This window comes from Bemisia tabaci, chromosome 5 (assembly GCF_918797505.1).
Source record: "Bemisia tabaci chromosome 5, PGI_BMITA_v3".
Taxonomy (NCBI): Eukaryota; Metazoa; Arthropoda; class Insecta; order Hemiptera; family Aleyrodidae; genus Bemisia; species Bemisia tabaci.
This window is the reverse complement of record NC_092797.1, coordinates 36559654-36578602: the sequence shown is the minus strand read 5'-3', so window position 1 is coordinate 36578602 and position 18949 is coordinate 36559654. Positions and strand designations below refer to the sequence as shown.

Below are 18949 nucleotides of genomic sequence, written 5' to 3'. Positions count from 1 at the left end.
CGTTTACGGCGTTTTTGCGTTGCACGGCAGAGAACTAAACGGCATAATCCTCAAACTTTAAGGACATTTTCTATGGTTTGTAAAGAAGTAGCTCACACAATTTCAAGTCAGGTTTTTGCTTAATTTTCTTGTCTTAATTCAAAAAAAAATGCGAAAAAATCGGGAAGTCTGATTTAGTTGGGCTGATTTCAGTTAATGCCGTCCAATCTATGATAGTAGGAATTTGTGCATAGCTAATTAATACAATTCAAAGAAATTATGATTATTACTTTCCATGCTTAAAAAGGGCGTTCAAATTCATAATAGCTGGCAATTCCGAACTCTGAGTTTATCATATCAGTCTTTGAAATATCGTTTACTTGACACTGCGTTTTCTGTAAACTGCAAACTTAATTTCCACACTACTTCTGGTTTGTTTTAACTTTTATAGGCGTTTTTCTCCCGAAATGTTAATAAATATTTCTATGTTTTCTGGTGTCAATAAACTAATTTTAAGTTTAAGTTTATGAAAGATTCGTGCCAAAAAACCCAATAGATTCTGAATTCCGGATCAGTGTCTGTGAAAGAAATGTGATTGAACTTTGGGCTTTGGCCAGGTTCCGATGTTAAAAAAACCCTAGTGCGCGCCGCTGGATTTAGGAGCTCCCGAATAACTCGTGATATATGACCGCGTGGTAGCGTATTATCCTCGGCTAGAAATGTAGTCCCTCAATTTTTCCTGGTTTTCCTGGCCCCTCCCCCCTCTGAATCGCGTGGACAGGGTTAAGAAAACTGTCGTAGGATTTTGTGTTTGGGCCGGGCTTTTTTTTCTTTATCAAATCGGATCGCCTTCATCCGCTTATCGGTCGTTTGTCCGTAGCATCGCATCGTTGCCGCACTTAAAAATATTTCTTCTAGTTAAAATAAAGATAGCTATGCCGGCAAGCTTAGCTTAGTGGTTAGTGGTTGCTGGCGTTTTATCCTGGAATTGACAGATGGCTGTACCGAAACAGATTATTTTCGGCCCTAATTTCTGGAATTTTGGAAAGCCCACGCGGTAAAAACGTGTCTATACTCCGTGGTGTTCTTTATGCACTTAAATGGTTGTTGGTTCCGGACAAAATGTAAGCCAAATTACTGCAAAAAGGCCAAAATGATGTGGCTAGTTTGAGTTTCCTTCAATGTTTAGCAAGATTAAGCAGAGCAACAATATTAAATAATCATGGATGCCCAATTTGACCGCGTTAAACAGAAAGGAACCAAGCCACATCAGCTATTGCCAAATCTAATTGGGCAATTTAATTTTTTACCCAACAACGGTTTTGCGGATTTTTCTGCAAATTTCAGTGAACTATCTGCGTAGTACGAAGCAAATTCCTAAAAAATGTCAAAGGAATCCGCAAAAACGTTCTCTTGTTGAAAATTAGATTGCTCTATTAAATTTGGCAATAGCTGATGTGGCTTGGTTCCTTTCTGTTTAACGCAGTCCAAATAATCTATTACGGACTTTCCTAAACCAGATAAATACGCAGAAAATAGCCCATTTTTTTTTGGAGTATGGGTTAATATTCATTAAAAATCTCACGGAATATTCTTCACACATACAAAAATATCAGGGACGTTTTCCAAGTATGACGCTAGGTATTTTTCCATTTGAAAAATAATTGAAGTTTGCAAAACCGCAAACTGAGTCAGGCGTTTTTGCGGTCTCGCCGTTAATTTACTTTTCTAAAAGGGGGAAAAAACATTTTTCCAATTTTCCCTATAAAATATCATGTAACATTGACAGAATGTCACATTGACAAAAAACCAATTGCCCGATGTAGGTAACATAAGGTACATTTTTTCACGAGCAAAAGTAATGGATTTACGTCACTCAACACTCCGCAACGTACCTGGACGTCCGTTCCGTGAACAGATGTCCCGGAATTCGCGGACACCCCCCCCCCCCCCTTACCCCCGATAAAACCTCGCTGCGGATATATTTTTACAAACTGCGTCGCGTCGCAGTGTCTGAGACACAGGAGCCCGTTAAAATCGGAGGAATGACCCGTCGCGAGAATAATGATTCGCCGCTGTTTTGTCGGCAGAGGCGGCTCCTTATATGCCGTGCTAAGGAAAAACGCCGTATGAACCTCCAGGCGTTGCCAAATTTCTTCGACAAAACACGAATTCCCTGGTAAACTTATGAATATTTTTCTTTCAATTTTTCAGAGAATTTTGTTCGTATTTTGTTCTAAATTTCCTGAAAATATCAACGAGAAAAATTCACATTTTGCCACTAAAATAAACGTTTTACGGAAGGAAATTTGGCAACTCTCGAATGCTCATACGGCGTTCTTCCTCAGCACGGCAGTAATAGCCTTATAAAGTAGAGGATAAAAAGCCCCGGAGCTGAATTTTCAGCGCGGGCTTTATTGTTCGTAACTTGCCCGGCGCAATAAAGGATAAATAACTTACGGCGTAGAGGATAAATAACTGCGAGAAGGAGTAAATAATGACCACTCGGCAAGCGCCATGTATATGAGGACTTTTATGGTTCCGATGTGCGCCCGCCAAGCCGAACGCATTTTTGCCAATGGGGATGCACCCACTGCCCACTCGCACGATGCAAATATTAAACGGAGCATTTCTGGTTAGGATACTTGTAAATTTAGGGTTCTTTCATAGAATATGTGGCACTGAAAATTTTATTTGTTTACCATACTCCCACCCTCTCCAACGCATCCGAAATGCATTTTTACACCCTCTTAAAAGTGCCAAGTGCTTCTTTTGACCCCTGTCATGGGTTGATAAATTACTTCATAATTTAAACACTCAAAATATGGCCAATGCTCCGAAATGAATCGATTCAATAAACGATATATTTTCACCAGTTGTTTCACAGTGAATCTCAGAGTATCTTCATGGGGAGGGGAGAGGATATGAACCAGTGAGGTTTCAGGACATTCTGTCAACGATTTTTTGTTCGCACACTTGTTTTGTCCAGTAGTTTACGTTCAAGCGTAAAATAAGCAACAATGACTCGGTCCAACTTTTATATTTTTGTCCATGTAATATTATAATGACAGTATCAAAATGAGAAAATTGAGATGTTGCAGGTGTGAGGAATTTGCGATTTGACTACTGATTCTTATGTAAAAGTTTTCGAGAAACACGATGGTGCCACTGGTTTTCTCTGAAATTAACTCCCAAGCTCAAAAAAAAGCTCCCAAGTTGAGGCCAAAATGGAGGGGATCTCCCACCCTACCCTGAGAGTCCGCACCTCTACATCAAGACAAACTTTCCATGCAAAGATAGGGAGCAAATACATTGACAGGGCTGCCGTGTTTTCAGTTGTGGAGTCCCCAAATAAAGTGGCAGCCCATTCAATGTACAAAATATAAAAGAAAAAATCAAAGTGCTTTGGAAATCATTAAATTCGACGCGAAACCACCTTAATATTTGCAAAACACACGTTTATATTTTTCTTTTTTACTTATTTTTTCCATCAATTTAAATGAGAATAACCCAAGCAGAGTATTCAAATATTTCAAAATCATGAGTTGAAAATCGCTGACTCCACGAGTTTAATTATTAGAGCCTAACACAGAGCGGAACGACCGCGGCGTGCTGCCAGCGCGAAACGCGCATTGGCGCCTACAAACCTAAGGGGATACTTCACGCATTGCGCAATGCTTGAAGTATCCCCTTAGGTTTGTAAGCGCCAATGCGGGCTGGCCGGCTGCCCGCTGCGCCGCAGCGTGCCACGGCGTGTGAAGTAGTTGCCAAACAACTATTTCACAACACAGGTGTTGCACAGTATCATAAGAAAATTGAAGGCGCTCCAACATATTAAGAATGACAGGCATCCTTTAAGAATAAGGAGCTTCCCTCGCAAAATAAATCAAGATATTGTGGCACAAAAGGAGAGCGGTAGTCCAAAAACTTCCTAAGTCCTAGCATCCGAATGTAATAACGTTTAGCATAATTTGCCGAAAAAAACGCGTGGACGTAAAGTACTGGAGAAAACAGGTACGCGGCTGAAAAATCGTTGACGAAATGTCCTATAATCACCAGTGAGGAAGGCGGATAATCCATCAGGTCCTCGCAACAACTCCTCTCCTAAACACGGAAAAACATTGTCAGGGATTACCCCCGAAAATTGTGGTTCTACCACAATTCTTTTGATGATATAGGCATTTTCAATTAATTTTGGTAGTACCGCAACATTTGGGTTGGTCATCTAGCTTATTGGGGTAGTACCACAATTAATTGGAAATTTCTAAATCGGGACTCAACCCCTACCTCTTTTTTGGCGTGATAAGTCGGGCCTAGAGAGATAGCCTACCTATGATTTCAAATACCTGTTATTATTCCAGTTATTTCATGTATCACTATTATTCACTATCAGAATCAAGATTCGTTCATGAAGGGCTGAGACATGATCTAAAACACGGATTTGAATTCAGAGGCTTGGAGGACAAAGCGCATAAGTGCAGTTTTTGCTATTTTGAGAAATACGCGATAGAAGTTTCGAAAGTAAATGGATCCTTATGGTGAAAGAAAGTTCAAACTGACTTAGTGATGCTTAAATATTGGAATTTGGGAGGGAATTTTTCACAGGATATGAATTAAGACTAGCTTTACTTGAAATCATTAATATTTCAATTTTTTCAAAAACTGCACTTTTGCGCCTTGTCCTCCAAGCTCCTTAATTAGTCTCCGCATTTGACTTCTAAGCTGTCGTGAAATAATTTTGGGGAGGTTCCCTGCCTTCAGGGCTCTGAGGCTGCCATCAAATGAATACGTCCATACTTTACTAAGTAAAGGTGCTCTAGTAAACTTTATCCTCCTCATTTAAAGGATTAATTTGTTAAACCTTGAATGCTCGACTTTCCCGAGAGTTGCATTGTGGTGCAACAATGAGTAAACGCATGTAATTTGCCCGGAGCATCGGTCAAGAGAGACGAGAACAGGAGTAAATGAACACGGACGTCAGCTTTATGTGCTAAAAGCGGGACTCGGCGAGTAAATTAAGGGCTGAAATGGGCTGAAATGCAGGGGGTGCATGCTGCATACCTGGGTAAGGCTCCTTGCAGCACGGGTAATATTTCTCGTGGCGCTCCGCCGGCACTCCGAGAATGTCCCATTCCACGCTGGGATAGTACTCCCGTAAATCAATTCCTACCTCCACCATGTCCGCTCCGGCCTTCTGGTTAATATGCTTCAAGTCGATCTGCACATAGATTTAAAACATCACATTAGCAATTTGATTAGATCAAAATGTATGATACAATACACCAGTACCGTGGCGTGAATTGCGATGTATCGATTGTTCTGTCATTTAAATCTATGGTAAAGAATCGATTATTAAGGTGTTCGCTGCGAACACCCTGTTCATCGATCCTTTCCCATAGATTTAAATGGAATAACAGTCGATATATCGCTAAGCACACCACGCCACTGCAATACACCGTGAAAAAAAATACAAAACAAATCGAGAATCGGGGTCGTAGCACAGTGGATTGAGTCAATCAGAGAGGTCGGACATGAAATTATTGACTAAAACTGCAAATTTTGATGTCTATTCCGTCAAACTTTTAAATTTCAAGTGGTGCCCTCAGAAGAAAATTCCACGAGGAAACCAATGCAACCATTTTTAGAACCTCAAAGTTTTGTATAAATGGAGTTATGAGCTCTCAAAGTTTCCAAATTGTGTCCAACCTCTTACATTGACTCGATCCACTGCGCGTTGTGTAAATTGCTGCGTCCCAATTGGCGAGTTGAGGTCCCATGCGGTTTACATCTTGATAAAGAGGGCTTTAAGAACACTTTTAACATATCATAATAAGGACAATCATTTCCACGAGCCTCGAGTAAAACTCGATTGCATAATTTTGGATTTGGATCCTTGCACGGGATTACACATACACAGCTTTCCCATTGGAAAAAATTCGACTTATGGAGGAGAATATTCTATAATTGAACAAATCAATTTTAGACTGACTCACCTTAAAATAGTTTGCAAAACCTGCGAAATGCTTCAAAAATTAAATTTACAAAACGTCATTAACTCAATTTTTCCAAAAATGTGATTAGGCTCTAGCTCTTGCAGCCTTTTAGCTCTAGTGCACTGATATGAAACTGTCAGATACGACTATAAATACTACGACCCTCATTCTGCACCTAGGTAAAAATGTCAAGGAAACGTTTTTCTTTGTTGAGAATTTGAGATGCATCCAAACAATTCGCTGAGTGGGGGGGAGGGGGGGGGGGCGCAATCAGATTCTGGTCCCAGTAATTTTACGGAGAGCCGTTTGGAGAGACCAAAGTAGACAGAACACTCATCAGCAATTTAATTAAAGCAAACCCCGTTTTTATTTCGTTTATGAAGAAGTTCGTACTGCAACCGCACAGAACCGTTTAATTACAGAACCGCGTAAGGGACCCTATCCAAGAGCCCAGCGACTCTCCCTAATCCCGGATTCCCGCTAATCCTGGATTGACGCTTACGCGCTTTGAAAACCAAACGGTTATCGGGGAAAGTAATCGACGCTGGAGGAGCGTCCATAGCCAGGTTATCACCGCGATGTAACGGCGAGGGTGGGTCGCGGAAAAGCGTTATCCGTTAATGGTGTGATGAAACCGTTGAACGGTTTTTATCTTCGGTATGAGTCCTGCTGCCCGCGGCTCGAGGACTCTGTAAATAAGGGAACTTTTCCAGTTTGTTTTTATGGTGTAGCAGCGCCGGCCGCGGCGTGGTGGAACGTGAGCAGAGACGAGAAACGGCCGAGGGGTCGCACAAAAATTCTACCGCGCTTTGGAAAAACGTCGTATGGGCTTTCGGACGTTGCCAAAGGTCGTTTCATAACATGAGATTTCTCTGGGAAACTTGAGCATTTTATATTTTGAAATTTCAAGAGAGATTTTTCCACGCAATCCTGTCCGGGGTATCAGGATGGAGGTCCAGTCCCTCGCGCATGGGCGGGAATATCCTAATAAGAAAAGTGAGCAAAGGAAAAGACGTGCGTTGATAACGGCGCGGAGATACGACTATTCGTGCTTGGTGGATGTCCGCGTTGCGTCTGCGAAATTGAAGGCGCTCTGGCACGCAGCGTAGATTCGCGATGCTCCACTATATGAGGACTGATCTGTAACAATAGCGGATGTCGAGTTATCACATTGTGAGAAACTCGCGTTTGAAGTTTTTGAAGCTTTGCGCTTTTCCGCCCGTAGAACCGAGAGGATTCTCATAAAGATTTTCATGGAGAGCAACTCTTCCGGTAAAAAACATACGTTTTACGATCTATGTAAGTGAAAAATTGAAGGAGTAACAGCGATTTGAAAAAAAATGTGACATCCGCTATTTTTACTGAAAACACTTTTTTATGCATGAAACAAAGTCTTCAGGAAGGGTAAGGCTGGTAAAACGATTGAAATGAACTAAAAGTACGTCAATACTGAGTCATATAACAAAATTGAACAAGAAACTAAACCGTTTGTAACTTTTACAACAAAAACAAATTCGGGAGAATAGTCAAAAAACGAGGCTCAATTACGTGTCCCCTATCTTCGGCTATGTTGCTCACGAGGCCCTTGAAGCACCATTTCAAATAAGACAAACGGAGCCAACACAACATGGAAATGGAGCAAGGGAAAGGACGCGCGGTGATGACGGCGCAGAGATACAACTATTCGTGCTTGATGGATGTCCGTGTTGCGTCTGCAAAATTGAAGGCGCTATGGCGTGAGGCGTGAACTCGCAATCTTCGCTCTACGTTATACCACTGGATTCTCGCTCAGATTTGGGAGGAAAATTAAAAAACGAAGCTCAATTACGTCTCTCCTATCTTTGGCCGTGCTGATCCTCAACTTTTCTTCTTCTTTTATATCTAATATTTGGTTAGCTTTTAGGATGTATTTGTAGACCTGTATAAAGTTCATATGTATCGGCGCCAGTATTCTCCCAAAGGAGATGGTCAGGTCAGTTAGAGCAGCCTTGGGATTTTTAGGAGTAGTTGTCCAAAAAAAACCCTAACTCTTAATTTCTCTCTAATTTTTTAATCTGATGTCAGTTATTTTTTCGATCGATCTGTAAACCTCCGGCTTGTGCATCCAAGAGAAATAGATAGAATTTAAAATAGAGGATGAAATTAAAGTAGATGAATAGGAAGAAGAGAAAACAAAAGTATGGTTTAAAATGAAGAGAAAAGGGAGAGAGAATTGTGAGAAATAAAAGAGGAAGAAGGTTAAATGAAAGTGAAGGATAAAATATAGGAGCAGAAGAAATAAAAAAATGAACATAGAAATATACATAAAAGAAAAGCAAAAAGAAGATGAAGGGAGAGTAGAGGACAAACAGGCTGATGCACCATGTATTAGAAGAAGGAGAGGCATAAGGAAATTAGAAAAAGTAGAAAAGATAAAAGAAAACGAAAAAGAAAATGAAGGAGAAAAAACAAAGTGTAGCTCCCGTTTGGAGTCAGCTTGGAAAGTGTGGCGCACAGCAACGGTGAGTTACGGTGGGGAGAGGTTGGGGGATCGGGGATGGGACGCGAGGGCGGTATCCGTATCCATGGACAAAATAAATACATACAGGGATGGTGGCGGCGGTGGTGGTGGAAACTGGCGAGGACGCCGCGTGCGGACAAGCAGTATCGCTTCCACTAAAATGTGATTATTAGCTTCACACTCGGCCAACAGGTAAAGGGCGGCGACTGGTCATCAATTTCCCCACAACCACCTCCCCCCCTCCGCCCTCCTTTTCCACCGCCGCACCCCGCCGATGCACTTTTGATGAAAGACCCCGCTCGAGTCATCCAGCAGCCCCCCTGCAGCGCTTCTAGTGCATAGCTTCGCTCCTTCTCGCCCTCACTCGCTATTTGGCTTCTTTCGATCGCCAGTCCCTACACCCTGAGAAAAAGCTTGGAGGAAAGAAGAAGAACAAGAGGATGAAGAAGAAGAAGCAGAAGTAGTAGGAGATATTGGAATAGAATTTAAGTAAATAGTAGAGCAAGCATGAGATGGAGGAGAAAAAGGAGAAGGAGAGCTAGGAGGGAGAAGAAGATGAGAAGGGAGAAAAAGAAGAGGAGGAAGAAAAAGTGGAGGAGGAGGTGGAGGAGGAGGAGGAAAAAGAAGTAGAAGAAAAAGAAGAAGAATAAGAAGACGAAGAAGACGAAGGGAAGAAGAAGAAGAAGAAGAAGAAGGAGAAGAAGAAGAAGGAGAAGAAGAAGAAGGAGAAGAAGAAGAAGGGAAGAAGAAGAAGAAGACTGAAACTAGGGAGGGTAATACGAGGAAGAATTAGAGGAATAAGAAGAAAGAGGAGGAGAAAGAAAAAGAAGAGGAGGAGGAGAAGGAGGAAAAAGAAGTAGAAGAAAAAGAAGAAGAAGAAGAAGAATAAGAAGACGAAGAAGAGGAGGAAAAGAAGAAGAGAGAAGAAGAAGAAGAAGAAGACGAAGAAGAAGAAGAAGACTGAAACTAGGGAGGGAAATAAGAGGAAGAATTAGAGGAATAAGAAGAGAGAGATTGGCCTTATTCAATCTCCAATGTTTTTACACTATGAGAAAAATTTAGAAAAGAAAGGAAGAGAAGAAGAAGAAAAAGGAAATCAAGAAAGGGAGAAGGGAACTAGCCAACATTGCAAATTAAGAGGGACGTAATTTTCAAAATTTTCCGAGGGGGGACCCTCCCTCAAACCCTCCTTCCAAAAGGGGTCCCAATCCACTTTTGGAAGGGCCTGCACCCATCTCTCATTATTAGTTTAGCTTTTGCAGGATTTGTGCTCATGTGTCTAGAACTATTCTCCAAGAATTGTATGCAAAATATTCATTTTGTTCTCTCCAAAAAACAACGAGGAGAGGAATCCATTGGAAACGCCTCTGCGGATGAAAATACGCGTAATGAAAACTCAATTCGCGAACTGCAAACTTGACACCTTCCTGATTTCGTTTTGGTTCGACTCTATCCGCAGATATTTCGGTAAAAAGGTCCCTTACCCTATGGGCGGTCATTTTGAGCGATTTTTACAGGTAAATTGTGTATTACTCTGCTTCAATACAGAGAGAAAACAAACAACAGTCGATAGAGATAGAACGCTTGTGCTGAATCACGTTGGAATTTTGGTTCCAAAATGGAACGTAGTGTTTTCAGAGACACCTCTTTCGTTAGTTTTACTGTTGTTGGCAAGTTTCAGCCGTCATTACGTAGGATTTGGCGAGTTGTTTCCTTTTGTATGTACGTCGGTCGCTAACCTTTTACTCCAGAATTGGGGTTTTCATTAAAGCATTTGTACCTCCAGTTTTCGCTCCACGTAACTTCAGACGGCAGCGCTTTTGTTGACAAAATACTCCACCAGCTTTGCCAGTTGTTGCGAAGAAGTATTCGATGTGAGTATTCGATGGCGCACCATTTTAAAAAGAGGGCGAAAAGCTGCTTTACATCTTTCAGCTGCATTTCGGTTGTCACGAGATTAAAAAATTCCCTTGCCAATTGGGACTAATAAATTCAAAGAAGTAAAGGCGGATTTTAGAGGAAAAATATCGCGTACAAATACAGTTTTGATAACCGTATCGAATGCGAGATTCTTCCTCCAAATATTCTGTCATTATTACGTTGATTTTTTTTTGTCAAATTTGTTATGTAAATCATTTATACATGAATAGGGGAAGATGATGTAGCCGCGCGGACCACGGAATTGTTATTGAATTAGATTTATTACATTAAGTATGAATTTCAAAGTATTAATTTTGGCTTCAGCGTATTATAAATTACGAGCCATAAAATACAATAAAGTAAAAAATAAAAACGTATCACAATGTATGAGTAGCAAGAGAGAAAGAAATAATGTAAAAATAATTGATACAAAATAGGGAAGAAAGTAAACAAATCGATTCTTCTCTCTTGCTAGTCATGCATTATGATACGTTTTTACTTTTTATTTTATTGTAGTTTATGGTTCGTACCTAGTTTATAATACGCTGAAGACGAAGTTAATACTTTGAAATTCATACATAATTTAATAAATCTAAGTCAACAATTCCGTGGTCCAGCTATTTTATCTTCCCCTATTCATTTGTGAAACGGCAATGCAAAGTAGTGCATTTCCGCACATACAAATTATTTAGTCTCGTGACTACAGAACTGCTATTTCAAAGTTCGATGAAAATAACAAGTAGCCGGAACATTGAACCACTCGTATTTGATGTGATATATCGCATGCCGTTCTAACACAAAATACGACGTCCATCGAATCGCCTTAAAAAATAAATAAAAGATTGCGGACAACTGCGGTCGAAATTACATGTTTTCAGGCGCAGCGAAAAACCGTGCGCCACGATGAAGGGTTCAAACTCAAGCACTGCAGGAAAACGCCTCCGAAATCAAAGGCTGCCATTTAATCTGGGTCGGAGGAATTTCAGCCCGCGCGCGGTTCGAGCCATCAGCGCATCCGAGCGATGCCATTGGGTGTCCGATCACGGCTTTTATTGAAATTCTTATTGCTGCACGCTGCACACACGCGTCGAGCAACGCCTATTGCATATTGGCCACTTGCAGGCGCTTCTCTTCGTGCCAACTTGCGCCGACAAACAAGAAGGTATTTCCTCGGTCAGCCGCAGGATGTTGCCAAATCGCACTCCCAGGTAAAGGCCTGCATAGACGATCAAATTCCCGAACCAATTCCGATCAAAGTAGCATCAAAGTGTCGGGAGTCATCAGTCTGAAATTCATTAATTTGCTTCATTTTAAAATGAAAACTTGGCAGAAATGTTTCCTGTGGCAGGAAATGATGAATGATGGTACACCGGTCTGATCTTACTTTGAAAAAAAAAGTGCGGCCCGTCAAAATTTGATGGTAGATTGTGACCACCAGTCATCAGCATGTCTACTTTGATCGGAATTGGTTCGGAATTTGATCGTCTATCCAGGGCTTAGGACAAACATATCGATGGACGAAGTCCGAAACCACGTATCTCCGGTTTCGATGCTACAGACTCCCTGTCATACTTTATTATTTCTTTAGCTAATTAGTCAACGTAATTTCTTGGAAACTTCTTTGATTTTTCTTCTTTATTCGCAGAATATTCTGTTCGAATTTCAAGCCATAAAGTTGATTTGTTTCTTTTCGAAAAAATTAAAAATAGGAATGGAAACTTTGAAACATTGCAATGGAGCTATATACGTAAGTTTGCACTTCAGCCATCGTTATTTAGGCAACATTAGGTTAGTATTTGAACAAAATTCTCACATATTGTGCCAATGTAGAGCCAGTGCTACAAAGGTTCTCGTGGTAGTATATTACTTATTTTGTTTGAGCATTTTGCATCAACGAGAGATTTTTATGGCATCAAATTAAGGCGGGCTGCAGAAATTTGATGTAGCACTGATCTCTGACTGGTATTCGTATTACCGAACAGAATCCTGACTTCGCGGATCTCGGTACTTCAGTAGCTTCAATTTAACCGTGTGACCCAGGCTTACAAATGGGGTCTCTCGACTTAATTTTTTTAATAGCAGGTGTTCACGCGCAGAAACGTGAGTCATTCAAAAATAAAGGATGCCTTTGTGCACTTATCACTTTTATTGGTGTACTTAAGAATATTTTTTGTCGAGATATGGAACGCTGAAAAATTGTGAAGGAGGAAGGGACGAAGGGTGCATAAAGCCTCGAGCGTGACGTAAAATTTAATCTTATTTTCCTGCAATGCTTTAATTTATGCCTCACTCAAGATCCGTCGCTGATCTTTCAAAACAAGATTTGACTCTTCCCTAAACGTGAGATGAGTTCATCTCAATATTTGCATTTTCACCTGTTGAGAGAGCACGGGAAACTCCATCTCAAATAGGCAAAAGAGTTGAAAATGGATCTCCAGGAGTCTGCGAACGATTTCTTATCTAAAACTGCCGAGTTGCTCTCCATCTTCAAACTTTGAAAAATAAACAGTGTACAAATTCAAGTGTTTTGAGGAGTGTTGTGGGGAAACAGTATCTGAAATATCAGGTGTGCTCTTGAAAAGAATGCCTGTCTCAAGACGCTGAACCATTCTTCGCAGTTTTGTCAATTCTGTCATCTAACTCACTCATCTAGAGCGGCTCAAGATGTGCTCTCTCTGGGAAAGTAAACCTCAAAATAAAACACAAACTTCGGTCACTGGCAAACCTGATGTTATTTCGTAACTTTCATTCTGCGTTTCGATTCGTGGAGACCGAACATCTCTCGTGATGGGATTTATGATATTTGAATTGGATCGTTCCATCGGATCGTGGAAGTTCAGAAGAAAGAAACCAACTTCTAGGGCTCGGTTCATAAACAACGCAACTCCTTTTGAATTCTACGCTTTCATAAGTTTTTTTTCAATGCGCCCGGTATTCCTTTCTGATCGACTAGGTGCAATTGAGATTCGATCATCCGTACCCGGCGAGTCCCTCATTTAAAATTGAAACTCAAAGTAAATACACCTCCCACCGTTCTGTTTATTTTTGTCGGCTCTTATTTGTTTTGTGAATTTCCGACAGAGCTTTCTCTCGTTTTACTCCGCTATCTTCGCGTCTCTCCTTTCTTTATTTTGCGATATTGACGGCGTTTGTCGCAGTACCCTCACTGGGACGCACACTGGGCTCAGAGGGAAAAAAAGTCGGTTATGACCTCGGTTTACACGGAACACCGAAGTTTCCCGTTCTGGTACCCGAAGTTTTCAGTTACAGAGACCAAACCTTGGTTTAAATAACCGAAGTCTTTGGTGAAGAATGCAAGTTTTAGTGTTTTCAGTTTGATTAACCGATCGTTCTATAACCGACGGAAACTTTAATTTCGATTCCAGTGACTAACGATTACTTCAGTTTTTCGGACCAAAAACGATGGTATCTTCTTTGAACCAAGTTTTTTCACCGCATGGTATTCGTCAATTAAACCCCGGTTTTAACTATGCAACAGAAAAAATTGATCAGAATTTGCTTTATTGCATTTCATGTTGCCTGATATTTTATTTTTTCCCACCACCTCTTGGAATTCTTTGTGAATTTTCCCTCAACCATCCAGAGAATGTCCACAAAATTTGAGGCAGAATGTTCCGTGGTTTTTGGTCCTATAAAATAAATAAAACCAAGAGAGGCTAGTGGGCAATATGCAATGTAGTTATACTAACTTCGGTCAAATTTGTCCAAATGGCTGAAACTGCAAAATCAGATGGGATATCACATTTCGTCATCTCCCCTGGACGAAAGAACGTAACGCCACTTCAATGTTGCTAAATTTCCCCTAGCAAATTGTCTATGAATCAAAAGAATCTTAGGCATTTTTAACTGAAAATTTCCCCGATTTTTCTCTAGATTCCAGGCAAAAAGCAGAAATATTTTGAATACAAATTGCCTACGTGCATTTTTGCAAAATAAATTAATTGTTCAAGTCACCTTGGCAACCTTGGAATGGAGTTACGCTCCTTCGTGCGGGAGACGACGATTTCGGTGAATGTCCGCAAAAAATATCGTACCGAACACATCGTTTGATCCGAGTCATTCATTTTCGAACACATTTTTTAAAAATGCACCCTAAATTTGAAAAGCATTTGTCATACGTTTTTCGTTCAAAATTAAAAAAAAGGAAATACTCGTTTAAAAAAAAATTATCTCGGAGATTTTATACACGACACCAAACTTACAGGTTTTTACGCAGTATACTTGTGCTAAGTATTTTTGAAATCGGAGTTTTTGCCGGGTTTTTCTGTCGAAGATACATGTGTGCGACTGGGTAAACCACATTTACCGGGGCGTGCTCACGCATCGATTACGATATTAAAAATTCTGCTCGTATGAATTTCACGTGCGGACGTTCCTGCGTTCGAAAGCCCATTGCACGAAGAATCACGTATGTCCAATAGAACCTATATGGTTTTCAGCGGTTTATGTTAAGCTAGGCAGCACCAACGTGCGTTTACTTAGTACACGAGCGGTGCCTGGTGAAAATGCCGTCATTGAATAAAGTTATTCTTTTTTTTTCTTTTTTATTCTCCATACGGAATCAACCCTAAAATTAACGTCAGAAACAGTGTTTGAAACTCACCTTTGAGTTTTAGGAGCCATGTGGCGCATGAAGCCCGATTTTAAGGCGCCATTGAAGATTTTTTAGGGGCCAAATTGACTTTTTGCCTATATATTACGGCGCATTTAGTGGAAAGTTAGACGCAAGATGTTTTCGGAACACAACCAGTGAGTAGCTGTAACTTGGAAAAGACAAAAGCACTAACAATGAAATCGTGTATGAAGAATAGAAAAAGCTTTCACTTGTAGTGCTGAAAATTCTGAGTTTTTTTTTAATTCAAATAGATTTGTTTTTCTTTCTTCATGTGACTTCCTATGAAAATCAACATTTTTAGGGGCCACGTTGACGCAGAGCTTTCATTTTTAGGCGCATTTGGCGCGTTGGCGCCTGTGAGTTTCGAACACTGGTCAGAAAACTGCCGTGCTAGCAGGAAATGTACCAGCAATGACCAAATTTCCATCCAAAGATGGGACCGTTTTCGGAAAAAAGTCCGTAATTGACGATAAGACTAATTTTTTGAAAATGGAGCAAACCGCAGTACACACATACGCACACAAAAAAAAGAGAATTACAGAAAAAAAGAAACCGGAGGTACGACGTTATGAAGTCTGTAGCTCAAAAACGTAATTATAAGAAGAGCCCTCTTAAAATGCTAATCTTCCATAATCAGAGTGCTAAATTACTGGATTACAAAACAACACTTGACATCCTCTTTTCGCGCAAATATGAATTTAATTGCCGCTGGCTTATTCTTTGGAGCACCTTGGTGAGAGTTTTCCGTCAATATTTCAAGATCAGATTTTTTGAACCGACTCAAAAAAAAGAGTTACTCGTCTAGAAATTTGGCCCTCGTGGACTAAGAACTTTTGTTCCGTGGAACCACATTTTTTAGACCACATTTTGCAAATAGGAACTAAAAAATTTAGCCCATTATACATCCAAAATCTGTACCGTTACGTATTAGGTTGTCAATCGGCAAATTTGCTATTATTTATGAGCCAGGAATTATAGTTCCTTATCGTAAAATGCAGTCCATTTATCTTATTTACCTACTTTTTGAAATCTCCCTTTGTTACGTAAAGACTGAATCTTGTCTCAACTAGCCCTGGTAAAAATTGGCAGTAGAATCTGTGTTCCAAAATACCATATACCTATAGCCGGCTGTAAGAGTTTCAATAGCTTCTGTAGCTGTCTGTACAATTTCTTATAGCCTTTCATAGCCGATGGCGATTAAGCAACAGCCAGACGATAAAGTTTATACTAAACGTTACAAAATACGGATACCAGGACTTAGTTAGTTTTTGGACTACCGCTCTCTTTTTGTGCCGTAGTATCTTGAATTATTTTGCGAGGAAAGCTCCGTACTTTTGAGGGATGCCTGTCATTCTTAATAAGTTGGAGCGCCTTCAATTTCTCATGATACTGTGCAATACCTCTGGTGTGAAATAGTTGCTTCAAGTGCCGTGGTACGCTGCGGCGAGGCGGGCGGGCAGCCAGCGCGTAACGCGCATTGGCGCCTACAAACCTAACAGGGATACTTCACGCATTGCGCAATGCGTGAAGTATCCCTGTTAGGTTTGTAGGCGCCAGTGCGCCGCCGCTCCGCTTTGTGTTAGGCTCTAATATTTAATCTCGTGGAGTCAGCGTTTTCAACTCATGACTTTGAAATGTTTGCACACTCTGTATGGTTTATTCTCATTTTAATTGATGAAAAAAATAAGTAGTAAAGGAAAATATAATGTGCGTTTTGTAAATATATTAAGGTAATTCCGTACAAACTTAAGGATTTACAAAGCACACGAATTTCTACACAATTTCTTATAGCCTTTTATAGCCGATGGCGAAAAAGCAACAGCCAGGCGATAAAGTGTAAAGCCCGGCGATAGGAACTATAGCCCGGCTGTATAATTTTTTATCGCTTCGTGTAGCCTGGTCAGATGATTTTTTCCACTTTCTACAGCCAGCTATATGATTTTCTATCGCCTTCTTCAGTCGGCTATAAGAACTCCTATGGTATTTTGAAACGCAGCTACTATCGCCAATTTTTACAAGGGAGTTGCAAATTTTTTGAAAAATCAGAATCCAGAATTGTATCGCGCGACTCATTGCGGGCTTCTCCCTGTTTCATAGCGGTGTAACGGGTCTTCGAAAGACCTACATCGAATTCTGAATGCGTTTCCGGTATATTGGAAACGCGTAATCTCTCAGCTTTGCCGAGTGACACGGCTCGTTTCGTCTACACAATTTCCCCGTTCTGTATTCATTTCGAGAGAGGTTGAGACGGCGGAGATTACAGACGCAACTGTTTCGCTGTGTTTAAAAGCAAAGATCTTCAGCCCGAGACCTTCATAACAGACAAAGCATCCTGTAACTTAATCCTCCGTCTTCCCTATTACCCGACTCTGCGTCATGATGAGATCGGGGTTGCCTATTTTTGTCGTACACGCCGCACATCCATCCATTCTTCGTCATGATAGAAAATCACATAATTTTCTTTTCTAATCCAACTTAACCTAACATAACATTATCTAACTTACACGAGCCTAATCCAAAGACATAAAGACGGAGCGCTAGAAGAAGAAAATGGAGCCACCTCTCCTATTGGTTAGAGCAGCAGAAAAACTAACTTTATCTGAGATTCCTGAAAGATTCCTCTTTGTCACCAAGCCAAAATAGGTTTTCCATACAAATTCACAATACCAACTATATTTATTTGTTCGTTTTAGGCAAATAAAACGAGATTAGAAGAAGAAATGTGGAAAAATCAAGAGGACAAATTCAAATCAAATCGTTTCCTGCTCATGGATTCACATCGCCAGAATGGTTTCACTTCTTCCCGTGCTTTTAGATACGAGCACTCCGTCTTCATGTCTTTGGCCTAATCTAACCGAGAATAACCTAACCTAACTAAACACAATTTTCTACAAGCACACTATTTTTCCGTCTTCACCTCACTATAATGTCCTGATAAATACAAATAAATACACTGGTAAACAGGGATACTTCACGCATTGCGCAATGCGTGAAGTATCCCTGTTAGGTTTGTAGGCCATGTCTTTGGCCTAATCTAACCGAGAATAACCTAACCTAACTAAACACAATTTTCTACAAGCACACTATTTTTCCGTCTTCACCTCACTATAATGTCCTGATAAATACAAATAAATACACTGATAAACAGGGATACTTCACGCATTGCGCAATGTGTGAAGTATTCCTGATAGGTTTGTAGGCGCCAATGCGTCGCCGCTCCGCTTTGTGTTAGGCTCTAATACTTAATCTCGCGGAGTCAGCGTTTTTCAACTCATGATTTTGAAATGTTAGCACACTCTGTATGGACCATCTCATTTTAATTGATGAAAAAACAATATGTTTTAAAGGAAAATATAATGTTTGTTTTGTAAACATTAAGGTAGTTCCGTATCAAACTTAATGATTTCCAAAGCACACGAATTTCTACACAATTTCTTATAGCCTTTTATAGCCAATGGCGATAAAGTTTAAAGCCCGGCGATAGGAACTATAGTCCGACTGTATACTTTTTTATACCTTCGTATAGCCCGGCCATATGATTTGCTCCGCTTTCTACAGCCAGCTATATGATTTTCAATAGCCCTCTTTAGTCGGCTATAAGAATTCCTATGGTATTTTGAAACGCAGCTCGTATCGCCAATTTTTACCAGGGTGCCCGCACCTCACGATTTTGGACGCTATGCTCACTTTGATATTTATCAGAAAAACCATTCCTCGTTAAAGAGAGCACGGAGTCCAATTGCGTAGCACGAATTGCGATTAATCGATTATTATGCCATTTAAATCTATGGTAAATAATCGATCATTTAGGTGTTCGCTGCAAACACCCTGTTTATCGATCCTTTTCTATAGGTTTAAATGGCATAACAATCGATCGATCATGCTGCATCCGAATGGTGCATTGTCTTTACGACGATCTGG

At 40.5% G+C, this 18949-nt stretch overlaps 1 protein-coding gene across 1 annotated transcript in view; it reads right to left on the bottom strand.

Moving 5' to 3' along the window:
- The window catches only part of nAChRalpha2 (nicotinic acetylcholine receptor alpha2), an 89761-nt gene that overhangs the window by 13373 nt on the left and 57439 nt on the right, over positions 1 to 18949 (bottom strand). The window contains exon 5 of the mRNA XM_019056897.2: positions 5041 to 5197. Coding sequence (XP_018912442.2) covers positions 5041 to 5197 — 157 coding nt within the window. The remainder of the gene's footprint in view (positions 1 to 5040; positions 5198 to 18949) is intronic.